Source organism: Hippocampus comes, unplaced genomic scaffold (genome assembly GCF_001891065.2).
Source record: "Hippocampus comes isolate QL1 unplaced genomic scaffold, H_comes_QL1_v1.1 scaffold43, whole genome shotgun sequence".
Taxonomy (NCBI): domain Eukaryota; kingdom Metazoa; phylum Chordata; class Actinopteri; order Syngnathiformes; family Syngnathidae; genus Hippocampus; species Hippocampus comes.
Window position 1 is genome coordinate 182671 of NW_017805276.1, and position 21684 is coordinate 204354.

Genomic DNA, 21684 nt, shown 5'->3' on the forward strand with positions numbered 1-21684 from the left:
AGGTTGAAGTGCACGCTTTTCTCTTTTTTTTCTGTTGCAGTTAGAAAAAACACACGGCCCGTTTGCTAGCTGCAAAGTCATGTTTTTTTATGAAGTTATTTTTCCACATTTCTGAAGTCAAACCACACACTTTTCACTAGCCAGTACTGTATATTAGCATAGCTTATGATAATTTTAGGACTTGTGAAAAAGAAAGGGCAGTAGCTCCATTTGCTCTAAAATAGTTTTTTTGTTTTGTTCTATTTTTCACTTGTAAACAAAAACATACAAAAATGATTTTTAAAAAAATCACTTCAAGTGACTGTAAAGACACTTGACCCCTGATTTTTTTTTACAGGGGCAAGTATAAAAAGCATCACAGCAAAGGTCCACTGTTGTCTTGCATAATGCTCATCGCTGATCGAAGCTTTTCATTTTCCTGAAAAATATACCCAAAATAAAACCCATTAATGTTAACATTAATGTTTAACATTCCAGACACAAATGATACTCACCGCCTGCAGTCTGGTGTTGTCCTTCTTTAACTTGACCAAATATTCAATCCTCTGTTTGTGGTTCTTGTGCCCCACCAGTTTTCCATTCTCCTCAGACAGCTGAACATTCTGTTTACGGAGAAGCTCATTCTCCTGGAAGAGGAGTCACTTTCACTTATCAAAGCAATGTGCTAAATAATATTCATATCATTTTGAGCTAAATAAATACATAAATCACTGAGGGGCTCTGACCTTGACGAGTCTGTCCTCATCCTGAACCCTGTGGCTCAACTCTCTCAGTTCTAGACAGCGATTTCTCAGTTCTGTGGTCAGCTCCTGGACACAAGTCTGAGACTGGGCCAACATGGACTCCTGGGTCTGCATTCTAAGCAACAGATGGAATAAACTTGTTCAATCTTGTGCACATATCGAGGAGTGAATTAGCATTGTACATGTATGTACATGTACACCGTTGAGGGCTTACTTTTTTTGAGTGTCAGAGAGCCTTTGTATCACTTTTTCCTGTACAAGACGAACACAGCAACAGTGAAGACATCTAAAAACTTTCACATCAAGAAGAACAAAAAATGCAAACCTTCTCTTCTCGTTCCTCTTGCAGCTCCTTCAGAAGAGACTGTTTGATGCCTTCAATGAGCTCCTCACTGAAAGTTGGAAAATAAAGCATCATTCATGTCCCTCTGCCACTGTGTGCTGTATGGCTGATTCAACCCAACCTGTTGGTAGTTCCACCCTGGGGCTTTTTATTATAAAACTGGTCAAGCAAGCCCTGAATCTCCATGCGGACCACCTCTTTCTCAGTCAGCTGGGTCTGAGGGCAAAGAAAACACATTAGAATTCTTGCAGGCAAAACAAAAAAAACTACAGTGGTGCCTTGAGATACGAGTCTAATTTCTGAAGTGACCACGTTCATGCGGTTTCAAAAACTTGCACTCAAATCATCCTTCCCCACTGAAATAAATGAAAGTGCCATAATCCGTTCCACCCTTCTAGAAAAACCCTCCAAAAATCTTTGTACGGTGATTCATAATGAGGAAAATAACACTATTATGGCACTTATAAAACTCCTCATGGGCTTTAGTAATAGTCAGTTTTCCACAGATGATAAAGAATACTGTATATGCCTGTGAGTATTGTTATAGTCTGTCTACATGAGTTACTCCACAGTGCGTGTTAAAATGTCGTTGCCTAAATTAGAATCAGAATCGGAATTAGTACACATCAACAAGGTGCAGCATTAAAAAGCTTAAAACCTATTTGTGAAGAATCTTTCACTCCAGCGTTTCTCGCGGGGTTTACATTCCAAAAATAACCCGCAATAGGTGAAATCCACGAAGTAGGAAACTTTTTTTTTTAAATATGATACATGATACGATATGTGTTGAGGCTGTAAACTTCACCATTAACATTTTTACACATTTCTCTCTTATTTAAACACACTCAAAGTTCAAACCTTTGCAAGAAGAATACGTTTACAGTACTGTATTATCAATGTGATAATGATTTGGTTGTTGATTAATCGTTACGTCTCTACTGTACATACTTTGAGCCGTTGAATCTCCTCATTCTTGGCAGCTCTCTCAGCATTGAGCTCTGCCAAGAGAATCTCCATGGTCATCATGGAGGACCGGCGATTCTCCAGTTCCCTCTCCTGACTCTCGAGGACCTGGGTTAAGTCCCGGCTGAAGCTTCCTGGTGTGCAGGGGGTCTTGAACGAGCAGAAAATAGTCACAACAAACTATTAAGCCATGTCCATATAGAGAGAATTAAAAAAAGTACTGTTACCTTCGCTATTGCTTTAGGAGTGCAAGTTGACTCGACATTTTTGAGAGCTCCGTTTCTTATTGTTTTTTCCACAGCTTCGTGCTGCTGTTGGACCTGGGCCACACACAGTTTTGTTTGATGTGTATCTGAATTATGAAGTGAAATTTGATGGTTAGGCTAAATGCCTGCCACCATGGGGATCAATTACCTTCTGCTGGAGATTCTGGATCACAATGTCCTTCTGAGCAGCTTGCTCTTGAGCAGCTTCGAGGAGGTTGTTGTGCTCATCTAAAACCTTTGTAAGTCTTTCAACCTCCTCGTTTGCGTAAATGACCTCGTCCTGCAGTACTTCAACCTGACACACACACACACACACACACACACACACACACACGTTTTTTGTTGTTGTTGTTGTTTTTTTAAATTATCTGTTACACATGATGGCAGTGATGTGAAATACAGTCACACTAACCTCTATTTTGCTTGATGCACAACTCCTTTCCAGGGCTTCTTTTAGGTCTGTGATTTCAGCTTGCATCTTGGTGTTTTGCTCTTCGACGCCTTTTCGTTCCAAGCAGGCAGCATTGTACTTGGCCTGGAGGAGCAATATCAAGACGCGATGCATTAAATTTTGAGCATCGTAAGTAACGGAAGGGAAATCAAGGTTGTGTCAATACTCGTGTTCATTTCTTCCCCTCAAAATTTAAAAATTCCACTTGCGTGGGATCAAACCAAAAATCTGTCTCTGAGCAATGAATGTAGTTGCATAATAATATGTGGTCAGGCTCGATTACCGTCATACTAATTTTTTGGGGGGGGGATTGTTTTATCACAACTGTATGAGCTAAAAGTGTTTGTCAAATAAATGTCTCCAGTATTAGGACTTAAAAGCTGCGTAAGCCAAGGTTAGTGATGGACTACATAAAAATCAGGTATACGTCGCCACCTTGGAAACAAAACTTGGGGAAATTTTGGTTGCAGTGCTCAAATATGTTTTCAGAAACTGGAAATTCAATGCAAACAACTTCTTGCTTCATATATGACAAACGCAATGGTACAGTAGGGTATCAAACCCGGCCCTTTTTTGCATAACCCACTAACTAGCTGTGATCAAAGCAATACTCTGACATAATTGTAGACATGAAAGGTGAAAACAGAGTATGGTTTAAAGTACAGTGATATCGCTGATGTCTCCTGACAGATGTGCAATGGTCTGTTCTTTGTGATTGAGCTCACTGCGGAGGTCTCGGGTTTGATTGATCAGATGAAGGACGACATCCTGACAAAAAAAGAAAAGAGATTTAGACAGGCAGTAGATGAGCTGGAAGCATGTAGAAAAGGACAATAATTCACTGGGGCCTACTTTGTCCTGTTCAACCTTCTGCTCCAGGCCTTTTATGGTTTCATTGGCAGTACAGAGATTTTGCTCTCGGTGATCAAGTTTGGAGACCTTTGAAATGAAAATGACACGGTCAAAGGTAATACAGTATACAAAGACAACTCAGAATCTAAACATCTTCAGCAAATTGCGTATCAAAATGGATGTTGTGTTTTGCCTTGTCTTTGGCTTTTTTGTGAACGCTTTTGTGGAACTTACGACATACGAAAGGTTGACAATACAATATAATGAGCAGTCGGAGTGGTGAATTAAAATAAAATATCAATTATATTAAAAAAATACGTAAGTAAATGCAATACCAATTCCAGCAATAACCCTGAGCGCCACTAGGTGGCAGTGTTGTCTTGCAAACTCCCTATTCACTCAAGCAGCTTTGAGTCGTTCTACTTCGAGTTTTATGACGAAATTACTCTCTTTGTACTATTCTAACAGTTAATGACGGTAAAATATAACTTAAAACATTGTCTGCACAGTTCTGAATATATGATGGATTCAGTTGTGCCGGTAAAAAAAAAAAATTTACATTATTTTCTGTTTTAGATAAAACTGTTTTGAAATTAGAACAACTTGGAAGAATTGGGTGGGGGGGTGTTCTTGATACATCACAATACAGTATTGGGTGGGGGAGGGGGGGGTGTTCTCGATACATCACAATACAGTAATGGGCTGACCTGCTGTTGGATTTGCACGGTCATGTCCAAGACTTGCTTGCTGAGCCGTGTGTTCTCCTCAGCCGTTTCACTAAGTTCTCTGAAAGTATACCAGAAAACATTTGAAGGTTTTTCCAAATAACGTTCGAATCAAGACAACAGCCAGAACTCACTTCGATGTATTTTCTCTGCTCTCTCTTAACTGGTAGGTCAGGGTGCGAGTGTGCTCTTGCTCCGTTTCCAGAGAGTTGTTTAACTCCTATTGCAACCCCCCCCAAAAAAAAACAAACAAACAAACAAAAAAAAAAACAACTGCATGATGTAACTTATATAACAGCTTGAGTCGGGAAGACATGGTTGCAGTTTACAAGTTCACTGACGGCAATCTGAGCTCTCAGTTGGCTGATCTCCTGCTGCCTGTCCTGCATCTGCTGTCTCGCATGATCCGCATCAAACTTTGCCTCGGCTTGCAGCTGGTCGAAAGAATCCTGCAGAGTGTGGTGCTGCTCCAGAAGCTGCTCCCATTCCAGCCTGACATGACAACATTGCTCAACCGGAGGTTATTGGGCAACAGTAACGGACAACACATCCACACCGATGGCTCCTTACTGGACTTTGTCAAGCTGGAGCTGCGTGGCGATCAGACTGCTGGAGAGCTGGCTCGCCTGTCTCTGCTGCTCACTTTGCTTGTCTCTGAGCTCCTCCTTCACGATGGCCAGTTCCTTGTCGGATGACTGCAGCACCAGACGTAGATCTCGGATCTCACTTTTTAATACTGAAAGTCGGAAAGCACACCTTCATTCACCATTTCGAAAATGTTTTGAAAACACTTGGCCGAAACGGCACCTTCTGCAGTCTCCTGTTCGCACTGATGTTTCTGTTGCAGGCTGTTGATCATCTCCTGTAGTTTGAGATGATCTCTGTTCTTGTTAGTGCGCTCAGTTGAAAGTTGCTGCATCAGGACAAAAGTAAGCCAATATTAAAACTGGTTGAAGTGACACAATTATGAATATTTACTCTCAAGTCGCACAGTTGGGATGTGTTGTTGCAGCGGAAATGGATAAACACGAATGGAAACAGATATGAGGAAGATTAGACCGAGGCGTCTTCCAAATGTAGATCCGATATTTATTATTATTGTACCACATTTTGATTTCATTCAAAAACATTCAATTGTCTATTTTGCTTTCATGCTTACTAATATACCAAATACTCCATATGTTGTTTCAAAATACAATTGATTACATTCCATTGAGAAAAAGTCATTTACCAAAACATTTCAAAATAATATATTTTAGAGTTGTAATTGCAATACTGTCCTGTGAAACCACAACATTTTTGCTCGAGGTGATCATAACGTCCAAATCTGATACAGGTCCATGCTGCTCTGTGTTGCTTACAGGTCAGTGCTTCTTCATTATTTTTTGTTACGCCCTCCAGAAAGAATAAAATATTTGAGGACTGTTATAAGTACATCAAGTTTGAGTGTCTGCACATGTGTTTTATCAATGCAAAACAGCCATACTGGATATGCGTCTCTGCAGTATAAATGGAAATAGGACCAATAAAAATTGTCATCCGGCCAAATTGGATAAAAATCATGTCTTACCCAAAACTGAGGAAATGCCTCACCTCTTCCTTTTGTCCAGACTCCAGTGACATGACGTGGATCTGCTCCTCTAGTTTTGCAATTTGCTGCATCAGCTTGCTGTTCTTCAGTTCCTCCTCCCCCAGCTGGGCCCGAACCTGACTCGCTTGCTCCTGAGAAAACATAAAACAACGTGGTGAATTTCAAAATAACCACACTAGTCCACGCAACAATTTTGATTACCTGCACTTGACGCAGTTCTTCAGTCAGAGCCATCTCGGTTGTGTGTGAAGGGGATGGCTCGGCCAAAATGTCATTTTGATCGTTGATGCTGCTGTTCAAATGTTCTGGGCTGGACATTGGTACGAGACGGGAGCGCAGGTTGTATGCTTTGGTGGGTGTAGTGAGAATCTGGTGTTTGAAGAAGGCGATATATAAGAAAAATTATTGTGGCAGAAGAAAATACTACTGATGTATTCCCCTTTTTTTTGGTCTCCTATAAAATGACTTAAACGATCCACACCTCACCTTGAGAGTTTCAACATGAATTCTGTTCAATTCAGAGACTTCTTGCTTTTTGTAGGCATTTGTGGCTTCCAAAATGTTTTCCAAATGCCTGTTGGACTTGTCAAGGTATCGTTTGTCTGACTCTAACTGAGACATCTGCTTCCTGAGGAAAAAAAAAAAAGAAAAAAGAAACACATATAAAAAAAGTCTACATTCACGTTTTTTAGCGATAGGTGGCATATTTATTGGGAAGGGAGTCGCTCAAGAACCTGCCTCCCAAATTTCTTTCGTGATTGTCAAAATGAATAACAATAACTATTAAGGGTAACGTAATGAGTTTAAGATTATGCTAAATTGTTAGCCATCATATTTTGAGGAATATTTAGGGTTTAAACTATGAATATAAGCCATTGCAAAACAATTGGGGGGGATGGGGTCGAGGAGTACGGTGAGGAGCGGTGGCATTAATTATTTGCACGTTTTTATTATTTGCTGCACGCCTCAGTCCCGACATCCACGTAATAACGATTAATGTTGATGAACTAACGTTCACTACGGTTTCCGTCCTATGTGAAGGCATTATTCACAAAACGCTTAGCTTTTATCATCATAGACACAGAGAGTGCTTTAGTTTGTATAATAAAATTTACATCTTACTTAGTGATTTCCTTGTACTCCTCAAAGGCCTGTAGAACTGCTGTAAGATCTGACTGTTTTTGAAGCAGCTGAGCTTTCAGCTTCTCCACTGCGGGTGGACCAAGAGCATCCGTCGCCAAGGAGGTTGAAGCACCGGCTGGAGCTGTGGCACGGCGAGAGATTTGTCACAAACATTGAAATAGGCTCTGATCTATATTTTATGTTTACAACTTACTTTCCATGTTCCTATCCACCTCCATGGCCCTCTGGAAATCTTCTTCAAGCTCTTGTGCAACTTGTGCTTCATCCTCGTCGGCTTTCTTCACTGACTCAAGGGAACGGAGCTGACGATTCTCCTCTCTGAGGCTGTAGTTCTCTGCTGCATAGCGAGTCATCTTGGGGTGATGTTCAATCTTGAGGGCAAATGTACAGAAGGATGTAGTGTGGGTAGATGTGACTATGGAGTGGAATGTAGTAGTTACGTTTGAGATAAAGTTTTACCTGGTATCGTAAAATACTAATCTCTTCTTTTAGCTGGTCAATGAGAGCCTGCGACTCCACGTCTGCAACTGTGCCACATTCTGCCTTGAGTTTTTTCTCCAGGCGACTAATATGATCCTCTCGGAATTTGATGATCAGGCGACTGGAGTGGATGAACTTGTCCTTCTGAGTCCAGGCCTCCTCCAGCTGAGATGTCTTCTTAAGCAGAACCTGCATGCAATCACACAAACACAGTAAACTTCCCCCTCCATCGCAGGTTCCAGGTTTGCGGTTCTGATATTGGACGTTTTTCATTGAGTTTTTTTTTTTTTGTTTGTTTTTTAACAAAAAGTAGAGACCATTGTAATTTTTGATTGCGGACACTGCGGGCAGTTTTGTTGACTCTTTAGTGGCTTAAAACTTTTATTTCTAGGACAAAATCCCCAAACTCTCTCAAAACAACAAAGAGCACAAAAATTTCATACATCCCCACCTTTATCCAAAACCTCACCCATATGTGATGCATGTGTAACCCCTTCACAAAGCTCCATGAAAATTGGTTGTGTTGATTGTGTAATCCTACCCCAGTCAAAACAGTATCCCTTAAACAACATGAAGCTTTAAAAAAGAAAAAAAAAAGAAAATGTGCAATACCTTCTTCTCTTCCTCTCGTTTCTTCCACAAACGAACAGCAGCCATAAACTTGGTTTTGTACAAGGAGCCATGTTTAGCATCCACGTAGAGCTCTGGTGAGACAAGAACATTTAATATTTTGACACAAACACCAGAAAATTATGAAGTGCATTGTGCACAAGTGTGCTGTGAGTATTACTTGAGTTGAGTTGTCCTCCAGGTGCTACATCTTTCCCATAATCCACTTGGTGAGACGAGATAGCCTGCATAAGCTGCTCCTTCAGCTTCTTCACCTCAGCCTGCAGCTGTCTTACATTTCCTTGGGTGTCCTCGTTGACAATGGCCTGTAAAAATCATAACAATATACTACAAAGTGCTATAAAGTAATTGTAAAATAACCCGACAACATGGTCTTTTTTTTTTTTTTTTTTTAAATAACAGCCATACCTTGTTCTTGATCAGCTTTGCTCTCTGGGCAAATTGTAACGTTGATAATGTTTCTCCAAAACATTTTGATCCAGGGTGAACATTGGCTATGATGTAAGTCTTTGCATTTCCTCCAAGAGAGTCCTGAAATGTCAGAAAGTCTTGAACGCTATGTCATGTCATGATGATGAGAGCTCAGATATACAACATTTTACATGTTAGAGATGGCATGTAATGTCTGTGCAAGTAGAACTAAACATGAGGTCACATGGCACAAGAAGGCACACTCCGTTATTTGTTTGCTTTGTTTTTAGGGCCTAAAAATGTATTCCATACAAACATTTGGCGTAATTATGACTTTACCACGATGTGAGTGTAGCTTAGTGACAGTCTGCAGCCCATTTTAATTTATGTACAAATTTGGATGATGTCACCGCCGAAGCAAATGAATTCTGTCAAAAACCAAAGACCCATTGTACATATTTCCATACATCTTCCTATTTTTGAAAAGACGCAGCTACAATAATTGTTCCTAAACTGTATTTTGCTTCTTAAGCGACTCACCCGCAACAGGAAGGTTAATTTGGAGTCTCGATAGCAAATGTGGCGATTCTTCCCATTGGACACATCGACCAAAGCCATGATCACCTGACCAAGGCACATGAGGGAGCGATTGATGCTGCTGGCCTCCTGTAATAGAAGCGGACCACAAAACAGCATTCGATTAAGATAGCGGCTCCCTATCACTGAGACGTGGGCCGCTGCCGGCCTGTAGGCCATTTGATACCGCAACGTACATCAGAGTCTGAAAATGTGTTTCATTTGAAATCATCGGGTGAACCAGTAATATGTTGCTAAAATGTTTTCTTTAATCATTAAAAAGGATAATAAGCTAATAAACCATAATGGGTAAAAATGATTTTGCTGTAAAATTCAATGAAAAAAATATTTTTAATCCAATTATTAAATGAATCCAAGAGACAATTGATCAAATAATCAATTCTAGAAACAAACAAGAATTGTTACCTTGAGCCTGGAGCCTTCGGTGTGTGTGTCTTTCTGCCTCTCTGAGCCAGCCAGGTCAACCAGGTTCAGCTGAGACATTCGAATGTTCACCACCTCATTGATGGATTCCTTGGACTCCAGAGTCATGGTGAACACAGCATGAGACCTAGAAGACTCGCGGTTCATGGAAGTGGAGGCCACTCTGCGATTACGCCAGCCATGAGACAACACCTACAAGTCACGGACCATAATAACCTTACACAAAAACAGGCAATGATGAGGTTCGTTTGCCTCTGATTACAAATTCCTACCTGGTATGCTTCAGCAGCAGAGCTGACAAACCTCTCCAACGCCCCCTCCACAAACACACCCTTCTTGATGTTCTCTCTGACAAAGAGGCTGGCGGAGGCCGTGTCCAGGAGGTCAAAGATTTGTTCATTGTAAATCTCGATGAATGAACATTTACAGAGAAAACTTTTGGACTGAGACTGAAAGGGAAAATGATCGAAGAAACATGTAACAAGCCAAGGTCTGGACTTTCTGTTTACGGTGATGAAATGGCGCCGCTCGACCTTACCATTTCTCTGTTGATGAGAAAGAACAGGTACTCAAAACTGCGAGGAATAACACCCCGCAATTCATCCGTAAAGTTGTCCAACTCAGAGGGCCCTAGTAGTGGAATATACTGGTTTTATTACCATGTGTACAACACCAACAGTACACTGAATTGAACCTGAATTCTCACCGAGCATTGTGAACGTTTTTCCTGATCCTGTTTGCCCGCTGCAGAAGAAATAGAATAGTTAATGAGCAAATTAGGTCAAACAATTGGGACTCTCTGGAGTGTCAGCCATAATGTACTTCTTGCTTAGTTATCTGCCTATTTCTGAAAATGTGCCAGTGAGCGAACCCTTTGGCTCTATTCACATAATTGCCTGTGACCTGATCATTGAAGCTGTGCAAAGACCTAGAACCACTTTCAAGTGGCAGCCGGACTACATTGTCTGAAATACGATCATGCAGAGCCACTAACATACAGAAACGCCACATCCCCCAAGGCTCTAACACCAGTGCTATCATGTCAGAGCCAATTGGTAAGCAGAGCTGCAATGAATTTAATGGGAGGTACAGATTGGCATTAGCAAACAGTGTTAGACATCTCATACTGTAAGTGGCACATCTCCTCCCCCCCTTTTTTCCCTCCAAGATGGCACCCAATTTAGCAGTCATCGGCAAGTGCTCTTCAAGAGCCTTGCTTTTTTTTTAGTTCTTTTTTTGTTCTTTTTGTGTTTTGTTTTGTCACATGGTGTTGTTTGTTACGTCGATACCGACGATGAGAAGAAAGGAGCGTCAGCGCAGAGCGCAGATGCGTATGTGGAACTGGGATTCGCAGTGTATGCAGAAAAAGTGGTTAAGATTGAATGACTGTCTGTGTTTTATGTTATGTGGTGATATTTTGGCAACTGTTCTGTCGATGGCGGCGCGGGTACCCGCAGCGGCTCCTCTCTCTCCTGTGGTTGAGAGGAAAGAAATTTCATCTGTGCTGTATGTTGCACATAGAGCACATTTGACGATTAAGTTGACTTGACTTGAACAGTGAAGTTGTTGAATTAGTGGGTTGTTTGAGTTTAATGATTATTTGTCCATGCGCTCATTATGTGAAGTGAATCCACTTTAATGGGGCTAATATCAACGGTACAATAAATGTAGTTTGAAGCATGCAGGATTTTTTTTTTGTTTTATGCCTCGGGTATTTTTGACAAAAGAATGTGACAGACATCTTTCAAAGACACCTGTGCACTGTTTTAAACAAAAAAGTCTCCTTTAAACACATCAATGATGAATCACAGTGTAATCTGTCCTTTTGACAATTTCATCAACTTACTAGGCAAAAATGGTTCCATTGTATCCATTCATACATGACTCCACAATATTCTTGGCCACGCTGGAGAAAACAGAGTCCTGTTGAAGAATACCGCACAAGGTTCACGACACAAAGATAGTCCAGTATGGGAACAGTAACATCACAAAAATTCCCCCAAACCTGTGACGTGTCCATGTCAGCAACATGGTCATAGGTGAAGGTCCGCGGTTCCGGTTTGGCAAGCAGACGTATGGTGTTTGGTGAGGTGACTTTGAGACACAAGCTCTGATCTCCATCTGTGGTTAGTCCGCTGCCCTTGGTAAGAGGTCGTACTCGGACGAAAACTTTGATTGAATCGCTGTCAGCACTGGAAGACCACAATGTAACATTTGTTGCAGTTGCCTTTTGTGTGATTTTTTTTTTTTTTTTGGTAAATGTGTTTTTCTTGTGCTTATATTGGTGTAACTGTACTGTATATTTGCATCCTGATGTTTGCTTTAAACTGTGTAACCTCTTTGTCACTGCCTGGACGTGAAATTTGTAAATAATAATGACCATGATATGTTTTTATGGCTATCGATTATGTGGTTGACAATATGTTTGATTTGACTGTGACAGGGAATAAGGCTATGGTTTAGTGCCGCGTCTCGTGCGATTCGTTACCTGCCAGCAAACTGGTTGGAATCGCCACCTCCTGGAAATGAAGCACATGAATTTATTGTGTATAACGTTCACGATAAAACTTAACGAGTTACATGCATTTGACATAATTAAGTAATCTTTACGACGACACACAGAAGTGACAATTCACGTGCCAGAAAAACTCTATTCCTAAGATCGTAGTGGCATTTAAATAACGTCTGTCGCTTAACTGGCACTGTCTATTCAGTCCATCCTACCTTTAAGGGGTTAATATGTATTACCTTTTCCTACTAAATTCATTGTTGACGGGCTAAAACAATTCGGTGTTATGTGGAAAAGTCAAAATTCGTCATAGTTTGTTGGACTAAAACGGGGCCGACTTTGTTTACAAGCAAATTTGGCGGGCAGCTCGCCTGTTCTTCCTGCTGTTTTTCTTCGTTGATGATTTAGCGGCAGCTGGTCTCGGTGTCTTTGCGTACTGCCACCCTCTGGATTGTACTCAGTGGCCACATTGGATTTTTAAAATTTATAACTGGTACATTCGAAATTGGTGAGGTTTAATAATAAAATAATAATTAAGAAAAAAGTTCGAATGTAAATTTATTTGTTTTTTTTTCAAACAATCTTTATTGAACAGGTCAGGATACAATTCTCAGTAAACAGAAAACAAAACGAACACGTTATTAATACATGCATATATTACAAACATTAAAAAAAAAAAAGCCAGGGGATTTTCAAACATAAATTTCAAATAAGGAGCACATAGCCAGAGTCTTAACAGCTTTCATTTGGACATTGTTATATTTCATAGGGGACAGTCGTAGAAGTGTCATTTCCGGGTTTCACGTGATTGGCTCCTTCGAATGTTCCAAAGGCCCTTACTGGTCCGTTCCAAGGCGTTTAAAATCCAAACCGTCTTCCCTCACCAGCAACGCAAACGGTTTACGAAGGCACGCCATTCTTGTCTTTTTACATTCTGGATTTTCCTTTGGGGGATTTGATCTGAGCTACCTACCAGAACAGGTTTGTGAGTTATTGTTTTTATTAACTAATTACTGTTTGATATCATTGTTTGGCAAATTTATCGGGACAGTTTCACGAAAGTTGTCTACCATTATTACTGTTACCGTACCGTTATTCTAAAATGTGTGCACAAACGAACGTGAGCGTTAAAAAGGTTCAAGGATCACATAAATTAGCTTTTTGACGTTTGACTCTCTTTTCATGTACAATCCAGCACTCGGCCTTTCCTTGCGTTTCATCGTGCGTAGACCACAATAAATTGAAACGACATGGGTGTCCAAATTTCGTAGTGTGACAAAGACGTATATTTCGGTCTCAAATGATGACCAAATGACGTTGTTTTGTTTTGTCGGTGACAATGCTGTGTGAAAATTTGACAGGGTTCAACTCGTGAGAATGTCACGTGATGTACAATTTCTTAAGGGCATCTTTTTCTAGTGTATAATATAATAATATTGGCCACATAGGGGCGGGCTGCTCCAAACTATTTTTTTAAGTACTGCATACAATTTTAAACGCAGTGATAATGTGCACACTAAAACGTGTTATTTTGGGCCCCCATTCTTGTGCCAATAGTCAAATTTTTAGCCCTTTCTCGGTGCCATTTTATTCAGAAAAGTGGAGTTCAGACAACAAAATCTCAACTTCTCAAGGAGAACCTTTGGCTTTCACTCATCCTTATTTTGGTACCACCTTCGACATTTTTCTTATCAACTGGGTGCAGCTTTACCAAAGACCCCCTCCCCTCGGTGTGTTTTTGAGAGCTGCCAGTGAGTTGTGGATAACCGTGTTCCTCTGTGTACACAGGATGAGCTCTGTTGAGGTGAATGATGAGAACCGCGGCGTCTGCCCCAGAGGAAAGCACAGCAGCACAAGTGGGGACATTTTCGAGCTAGACCAGCCGACCGGGAGGCCGTCCATCCTGCGGCAGACGGAGAACCTCCCCAGCAAGACAATGCAGAAGGGCGTGAAGGTACCCAATCACCTCATCACAATGTCTTCTCTTTGTTTTTTGTTTTTTTTTCTACTTTCTACTTATCACTAAACCTTTGTTTGCTGTTTAGGTTTGTTTCCAGACTCCGCAAAGGGATCCAGTTACTAAAAGGATTCTATCTCCTGCAAAGTTGCTTAAAATGACAAGTGTGGATGAGTGCACAAAAGCTATCGAGTCCCTGAATTTGAACACAACAAAGTATGTGCAGTCACTTAGGTACAATGCGTCTATGGCGTAATGAACCATTTAAAAGAAAAAAATATCCTCTTCCTTACAGCACTATGCCACAAGAGACGTCAAAGGAAGAAGATGGTCCCGCACAAGGTACCGGTAGTCTTTTTCCATCAGAGGGCTTTTCAAATACTATCCTGTGTTAGTTGGTTAAGAAGTCAACTATTTGCAGTTGTGTTGTATTCAAGTCAAGTACAACTTTGTCAAATGTGCTGTACAGCACAGATGAAATTTCTTCCCTCTCACAACATACAACAAGAGGAGCCGCTGCGGGTGCCCGCGCCGCCATCAAAAGAAAAGTTAACATAAAATGACAAAATAATACAAGACAACACATTAGACACAGACAATAGTGCAATCTTAACCACTTTCCTGCATACACTTTGTTGTCTGAAGCAGTTATAGATGAAAGAGGAGCGAATCAAAGTATCCTTTTCACCAGTGGATCAAAGACGTCATGCTGCAATGTGCACACGTCTGCTACAAGCTAAACTTGAAAGCAACAAGAAGCTGTAGCATCCATTAACGAAAAAGAGGTTGGCTCTCTTCTCCTGTCCCATGTAAATCCACTACAATTCCAAGCCGCGACTCCCAGTTCCACATACGCATCGGCGCTCCGCGCTGACGCTCCTGTGAAAATGCTGCCTACTTCAGGCGCAAGACACAAGCGCCCCGGAACTGTCCAGTAGCGACAGTCAAATGGCGCCGACATTCCTCCCGATCAATATCAGTGCCGGTTCACGCGTGCCGCCAAGAAGGCGCAACCACCAAGCACAGATTCTTCTTTGACGGATGTTGTGGCCAAAAATGCTGAAAACAATCCACATCAGGTCCACATGACGTAACAACATACCATGTGACAAAAACAACAAAAAACAATGTATGATTTTAACCCCCCTCAGATGCCCCCAAAGCAATGTCTAGTGGAAAAATAGTCTTGTTATTCTTTAAAAATGATCATTTTTAGCCTTTTTTTCATCTTCTCAAGCGAACGATCTGGCTCTCACTCGTTCTCATTTTGGACAAACTTACAAATGTTTCTTATCAAATGGGTGCAGCTTTACTGATAGCACCCTACCTAATTTGAGTACTAGTCCTACTTTTCTCGCCGATAGGGCTTCGGAGCTCTATTGTGGTGTCTTAATGCAGAAACTTAGGTTAAAGTGGCACATTTTGAGTGATGCCCTGTGGTAGTCACATTTGTTGATTTAATTTGGGTGCTCACTGAGTTGAAGTTTTTTGGGGGGGGGATGTTTTTTTTTTTTTCAAAATGGTTTGGTTGATTTCCAAATACAAAAGCAGATCATATAGAGGATCATTTTCTTTATTTTGTCACAGAACTGTCTTCCTATCCTGATGATGATATGCCAATCCAAAGCAAAGGAGGTTATCAGTTGGACTTTGACAATCTGGACAACATAAACCCTTTCGGGAGTTCTAATAAGATGGTTCTCTCCCCCCCGAGGCCTGTGGTTGAGAACCCTTCTCCCAAACAACCAGACAGTCAGTGTGAGGAGCCCACCAACAAGTCGGATTTGGCATTGGATGAGACTCTTCCATTCACCCGCTCTGTGGAGAACTCCCTCGTCAACGTCTCTGCCGAGGTCAGCTCTGCAGACAGCAGCGTGGTCACAGTGCTGAAGGTTCCAGCTGTGGAGCAAGAGTCGCGTAGCGAAACGCCTGACCATGTCCCCGCTGAGATGCCCCCCAGAGGCGACGAAAACAAACCCTCACAGGATTTTGGAGAAGATGCGCCCCTTTTGGCAAAAGGAACTTACAACTTTGATTTTGACAGTTGTGACACAGTGGATCCTTTTATAACCGGGGGCTCCAAAATCCAGAATTCCCCTGTCCTGTCGAGGAAGGCACCAGACAGTAACACCCCCGCAGAGAAAGCCCCGATCAAGCCTGCAGATGAAGAGGTGCTCCAGGGGCTCCCTGTACAAGTTGACGTGAACCTCATCGCCACCGCGACCCCTACTCCATCGTACGCTCAAGGGGTTGATTCGGAGACCCCGTTGGCGGCCCCGCCCACCAAGGCAGGTCCGATCAAGCTGGAGTTCAACTTGGATGGTGGTGAGGTCAAACAGAAACCCCTGCCCAAGAGGATTGGCAGAAAACCACCTGGCCACAAGCCCAAAGAGGGAAAGTCTTTGTCCAACACCAAGGCGCCGGCAGGTGACGCGGACAAGTCGTCGGCCAGTGATGATGCAGATGCGAGTGCCCCCAAAGCCTTGTACTCTTTTGACTTTGTAAAGTTGGATGACCCCAACTTTAACCCCTTTGGCACAAAGTCCAACATCAGCAACTCTCCCAAGAGCAGTCTGCACACCAGCCCCGAGCACAACTCTACACACGAGACACCTGCTCAGTATGCCAACACCGAAAGGAATCTCCCTTTGAGTTTTGTCTTGCAAAACAAAATATGCGCCTTTCTCGTTTGTAGGGCCGATGAGAGCGCGTCCACAGTGGAAGCCACCGCTGAAGTGCTACAAGAGCAGGTACCGTGAACCATTGCCTAGTTGTGGTTTGCTTTTACAAATGAATATTTGATTAGCTCCTGTCTCGTAGGGACGAGATCTCTCCTGACGGAAGAAGTCAAAGTGTGTCTTGGTTCCTATCGACTCTGAATAGCAGGGATTTATTGTAATCGCAACAATCATAATTTTTTTTTTGGCTAAGAATCTTTTTTTAAAAAAAAACAAAGGATTTTTGTCTCTACTAGTTTGAGGTATTAAGAAAAAAACAATTGAACTTGAATCGTTTGGGAAATGGTTCTCTTCCATAGTTTAATGGGAGCTACAGTACGAGCCAGTCATATGAAGGACGATACTGTGTTATTTCTTCTATAATTACATTTTCTTTCTTTTACTCACAGAAAGTTGAGGAGTCTGCTTGTGTCAATGAGCAGGGTTCACCCCCCAAAGCTGAGAAGGCTGCAGACAATTTAGCCGAACAACAACCACAGACTAGCCTGTCAAACTTCACTGAAGTGTTTGTGCCTGGCACTGAGTGTAAGTAGATTCTTAATGGTCAGATTGTTTTATCATCTTTTATTTCAACTTGGTACTGTATGTAGCTACTTTCCATTGAGCTTTTTTTTTTTTTTAATTACAGTATTTTTACCATGATTTGAAATTCATTGGGATGATTGAGTAAGGAGGGCCCCACTTGAGAAGATACAGTATATACTGTATGTATAATATTCTGAGAAAACAATTGAAATTCAAGAACAAAAATGCCAGAAGTTATGGAATTATATGGAAGGAGTTCTTTCTCAAGTTTGGACAAATCAACTTTTGGTGTCTCATTGTGTGTTTGTGTATGTGTGTGCAGGAATTTTGTTACTTTGATTCTTTTTTCGTTTTTTTTTTTTTTTTTTTTGGATCACAACCACCTCCTGTCAAATGTAGTTTCATTCTATTTTCACGTTGGTCTTACTAAACCTTTTTTTCTCGTTCAAGCTGGCTCATTTATTTGTTTTAATTTCTCCTTAGTCATGTCCAACAACTTTGAGGGGCAAATCGACTACCTTGAACAGTTTGGCTCAAGCAGTGTGAGTGGTTTGGTATTTCTGTGAGCAATAATACACAATCTCAAACGTTTTATTTGTTTAAATATTGGATTTTTTTTTTTTTTTTTTTTTTTTTTTGGATGCAATAAGTTCAAGGAGTCTGCGTTGCGCAAACAGTCCTTGTACCTCAAGTTCGACCCCCTGCTGAGGGAGAGCCCGAAAAAGTGTGGAGGAGGTCCTGGGTTTCCACCACAGGCTCCTTGCACGACTTCTCTCGTTTCACGGTATGAATGTTGCCTTGCACCTCCCGGACAGCACATAATGTCGTGTTTTAAAATCTCAACGGTGGTATTTTGTTCTGTCCAATTTAGGTTTGAAACTCTACCGATGGCTGAAGATTCTACCGCAGCTCCTGTGAGTCACCGCTTGTTTAGTCCATCCACTGACTGTTACCAATTGTTGGTTGTACTGGAATAAGGATGGGCACAAACATCTGATAATGAATCATAAAGATAGTTGGGGGGTGGTGGCAGCCACCGCAGGGCTTCTGATGCCAAGCCAATGGTGGCAGCAACTCAAAGAAGCGCGGGAAAATGTTTTTGTAATGCTGACGAACAGGGGTTGAGAACATTTAAAGAAAATTGAAAGTGGATTCTTTCCCTTTCCATTGGGAAGTGGTGATTGGGGACATGAAATCAAATGCTTACCGTGTTTTGTTGACCTGTCTTGCAGACTCCCCAAATACTCGAGAGCCTCATCCCAGCTTTCTCGCAGCCTGCAAGCACAGAAGACATCATTGACGTGCTCAAGTATAGTCAGAAAGACATGGATGCAGCCATTGCCAAAATCCAGGCTGAGGTATGACCTGCACTTTGTTTTTGAATCGAACTAAAACCAATAACCGAAAGGAGCATCACCATCTTTTACCAATCATAATTGGGGTTTTCTTATCTTTATCCTGGCTCAAATTGAGGCAGAGGTGGTACCATCCTGACCGTGCGCCACGGCGCGCATGTGTTCTATAAATTCAACTGACTTACTTTCTTTTACAAGAAACGTACTGTAAGAGTTCCAATAAGAATAAGATTATTCTCAAGTTAAAGCATTCATTTATTAAAACTTGCATAGAAGAATGATGGGCTCATAGCATGTGTGTAGGGGCCACTTTTGTTTGATAGAACCATAGATTATTTGAAGCAGCCTTCAAGTCTACTGTGGTCCATGTCCACCTGTGAAAAGGCATGCTGCAGTGTCTTCCCGGGAAAAAAAAAAAAAAAATTAACGATATTATTTTAGTTTTTGTAACTTTCTTAATTGAGTGTGTTTAAGTCTCATCTTTACTGTACTTCTCCTTTTCTTCTGCTGCTTTGTGAATGGCTGTCACCTCGTGTCTTTATAACGTGTCCAGCCTATCGTTGATTGATGGTTGTCTCACAAGGGAGGCAGCAAATTGTCTGTTGTGTTGGCACGCAGTACTTTTGGCATAAATAACAGTGTATGCCTGAGTCAGTAAATTGCTTGTCGAAGCAAGTGGCTGGTGTGTTTTTGAGACGATATGGAAAAAAAAGAGGAATAGAATATGTTTCAATCGCGTATACGTTGGCTTTGTGTTGTTCTGCTCCTAATTGGAAACGGATTTATGTCATCTGTACGACGACTCCAGCAATAAAATGTGTATGTATGAATGTGTATATTATAGTACCTAGCAAGAGTGCTGTTGTCAGTGTAGTAAATTGTTGTCTTTTTTTACAGGCCAAGACAAAAGAGGACCAAATGTGCACAAAGTACAACCAGTTACAAGGCGATGGTCAGGAAATGAGGTAGGAGGTCAGGGGGGGGGCAGGATCCTTTTCATGACATAGCGCTGTTTATAAATATAAACTGACATTTCCCCTTTTCCAACAGGAAAATAATTGCAGAATTTGAGCTCATCATTGCAAAAATGATGGGTGAGTTTTAAAATAAATTGCCATATTATCAAGCATTGTCGCTAAGATGTAAGACTCTACGGCTGTTGTTCAGCGGACCAAGAGAAGGAGCGCGAGGCTTCGCTGGCCAAGCTGAACGAGGTCCTGCTGGAAAAGGAGCAGGTCTCCAGTGATCTCAACGCCATGGAGAGATCACTCTCGGACCTTTTTAGACGACTGGAGAAGTACAAGGAAATCATCGAGGGTTACAAAAAGGTCCGAACCGCTTCCTCGGTTGAATAACATTCAAGGCGTTGGTGCAATGTGACAGTGAACCGATGGCATTTCCCCTTGCAGAATGAGGAAACCCTGAAGGCTTGTGCTCAGGACTACCTGGAGAGGATCAAGAAGGACGAGAAGCGCTACCAGACCCTTAAAGCCCACGCCGAGGAAAAAATTAGCCAGTAAAAAAAAAAAAAAAAGAAAAAAACGCTTGTGTAGTTAAGAGTAAATCTACATGAAGCTTTCCTCGCTCACCTCAACGCTTGTCCTGTCCAATAGGGCCAACGAGGAAATCGCTGAGGTGCGCTCCAAGAACAAGGCAGAGGTGTCGGCGCTGCAAGTCCAGCTGCGGCGCGAGCAGTTGAAGGTGCACTCGCTGGAGAAGAACCTGGACCAGAAGGTGAATGCACTCTAACAGATTTGAATAAAATATACAGTCTGGGCCAAATGCGTTGATTACTTTTTTACTTATTTACAATTCCAAATATTCAATTCAATGTCCTCCAACACTGAAGCATCCCTCCACCTTTACGTTTATTAATAATTAATATTCATCAATATGAAGACAATGATCATGTTGTTGATTTCTCACATAGATTGAACATGGTAGGAAATGCAATATCAATATGCACCTTTTATCTCGAAACATCTCTGCAAGTGTTGATTTTCAAATGATCACTTCTACAACATTCCAAGGAAATCACAATGTCCGATCACTGATGAGCTATTTTTAGAACTTCCTTGCAAGTGACTCAAAAATGCTTCTATTTATTGTCATAGGTGAAGGAGGCTGAAGAGCTGACCAAACTCTGTGATGAGCTCATCAGCAACGTCCAGAAGGGTTGATTGACTTGCACTTGTACATATTTCGTTGTCTGTCCCCTTTTGGTCTCATCACTTTCATTCTCTTGTTTCGGTACATTTTGTTATTTTGTCAATGTTTTTACAATACTTTAAAATAGTAATAAAGAGGATTAACTTGTACAAAGTGTGCTGATTTTTGTGAACCCAGAAGAAATTATCGTACAAGACAGAAAATTTGTGTTCTTCATGCATGAGGCTTAAATTAACGACAGGACAACATTATTGAAATGTAAAAATAGAAAAAGATATTCCTCACCTGCTGCACTTTTGACCTTATTTGTTTGTTTGTATTGCTGACCAGTGGGCTGCAAATGGCCGCCACAGTGTAAAATGTTTTTGCAATATACTGCATTAGAGTATGTTGAAATTTGCACTGCCACTTTGTTGTCTCAGGCAAAATCAGGTGTGCCAAGGGAAATTCTGTAATTCCTCAAACTGTATTTTTGTTCATCAAACTGCCTTCAACTTGTGGCAGAAGGTACAAAATTAACATGTACATTCCACTTTTTTCTGACATTTTGCTCGGTGGTGTGCTGTTTTCTCAAAAGCAAAATGGGCCTTTGTTTTGATTGGGGGAAACACTGAGGAGTGATGAAAATGTGTGTTGTTGTGTTTGTATTTTTGTTAAAACTTTTTGAAAAGCATCTCGATTTGAAAAACTTGTATTTTCTCTAGATTACGAATGAGTGGGAAAAATGCTGTAATGTTAATAAAATTCAATTCAACAGTAAGGGATGTGCCTCTCTCCATTAAAAGATGATTCGATGTGTCCTGTAAATCCGAT

The 21684-nt window shown here is 41.3% G+C and overlaps 2 protein-coding genes across 5 annotated transcripts; one reads left to right on the forward strand and one right to left on the reverse strand.

The window, feature by feature from the left end:
- Positions 1 to 252: 252 nt before the first annotated feature.
- Positions 253 to 12536, reverse strand: kif15 (kinesin family member 15). Of its 3 annotated transcripts, XM_019870198.1 has the most exons (35): positions 12367 to 12535; positions 12107 to 12137; positions 11624 to 11810; positions 11465 to 11541; positions 10325 to 10362; positions 10157 to 10248; positions 9891 to 10067; positions 9601 to 9810; positions 9139 to 9264; positions 8596 to 8718; positions 8348 to 8492; positions 8170 to 8261; positions 7537 to 7746; positions 7271 to 7448; positions 7057 to 7198; positions 6421 to 6562; positions 6136 to 6303; positions 5937 to 6065; positions 5151 to 5256; positions 4914 to 5079; positions 4685 to 4835; positions 4478 to 4563; positions 4326 to 4404; positions 3619 to 3705; positions 3430 to 3534; positions 2728 to 2850; positions 2464 to 2610; positions 2277 to 2369; positions 2035 to 2199; positions 1208 to 1302; positions 1069 to 1135; positions 958 to 995; positions 726 to 858; positions 495 to 626; positions 253 to 418 (listed from the first exon to the last, which is right to left on the reverse strand). In XM_019870198.1, the coding sequence occupies exons 1-35, from the start codon at positions 12383 to 12385 to the stop codon at positions 356 to 358; spliced, it is 4122 nt and encodes a 1373-aa protein (XP_019725757.1). In that variant the 5' UTR covers positions 12386 to 12535; the 3' UTR covers positions 253 to 355. The 3 variants fall into 3 exon arrangements, 2 of the variants coding, with proteins under 2 accessions (XP_019725757.1, XP_019725758.1); XM_019870199.1 differs by lacking the exons at positions 253 to 418; positions 495 to 626 and having other exon boundaries at positions 753 to 858; positions 954 to 995; positions 12367 to 12536; XR_002168284.1 differs by lacking the exons at positions 253 to 418; positions 495 to 626; positions 726 to 858; ... (1 more) ...; positions 1069 to 1135; positions 1208 to 1302 and having other exon boundaries at positions 2094 to 2199; positions 2277 to 2401; positions 12367 to 12536.
- Positions 12537 to 12963: 427 nt separating this feature from the next.
- On the forward strand, positions 12964 to 21631 carry tacc3 (transforming, acidic coiled-coil containing protein 3). 2 transcript variants are annotated; one of them, XM_019870291.1, is made up of 17 exons: positions 12964 to 13108; positions 13916 to 14081; positions 14173 to 14300; positions 14380 to 14426; positions 15672 to 16704; positions 16780 to 16834; positions 17212 to 17347; positions 17831 to 17889; positions 17998 to 18131; positions 18219 to 18261; positions 18580 to 18705; positions 19600 to 19667; positions 19753 to 19796; positions 19870 to 20030; positions 20112 to 20218; positions 20316 to 20436; positions 20817 to 21631. In XM_019870291.1, the coding sequence occupies exons 2-17, from the start codon at positions 13917 to 13919 to the stop codon at positions 20880 to 20882; spliced, it is 2493 nt and encodes an 830-aa protein (XP_019725850.1). In that variant the 5' UTR covers positions 12964 to 13108; position 13916; the 3' UTR covers positions 20883 to 21631. The 2 variants fall into 2 exon arrangements, with proteins under 2 accessions (XP_019725850.1, XP_019725851.1); XM_019870292.1 differs by lacking the exon at positions 12964 to 13108 and adding an exon at positions 13517 to 13794 and having other exon boundaries at positions 20817 to 20882.
- The last annotated feature ends 53 nt before the right edge of the window (positions 21632 to 21684 follow it).

Bases quoted from the DNA above. Each gene is read 5' to 3' on its own strand.
- tacc3 (XM_019870291.1), top strand. From the start codon at position 13,917: ATGAGCTCTGTTGAGGTGAATGATGAGAACCGCGGCGTCTGCCCCAGA. The intron at 14,427-15,671 runs GTACCGGTAGTC...ATTTTGTCACAG, and splicing joins AGAAGATGGTCCCGCACAAG to AACTGTCTTCCTATCCTGAT. The intron at 18,706-19,599 runs GTATGACCTGCA...CTTTTTTTACAG, and splicing joins TTGCCAAAATCCAGGCTGAG to GCCAAGACAAAAGAGGACCA.
- kif15 (XM_019870198.1), bottom strand. The intron at 10,249-10,324 runs GTGAGAATTCAG...TTCCACTACTAG, and splicing joins AAAAACGTTCACAATGCTCG to GGCCCTCTGAGTTGGACAAC. The intron at 8,262-8,347 runs GTAATACTCACA...TTGTCTCACCAG, and splicing joins TGGAGGACAACTCAACTCAA to AGCTCTACGTGGATGCTAAA.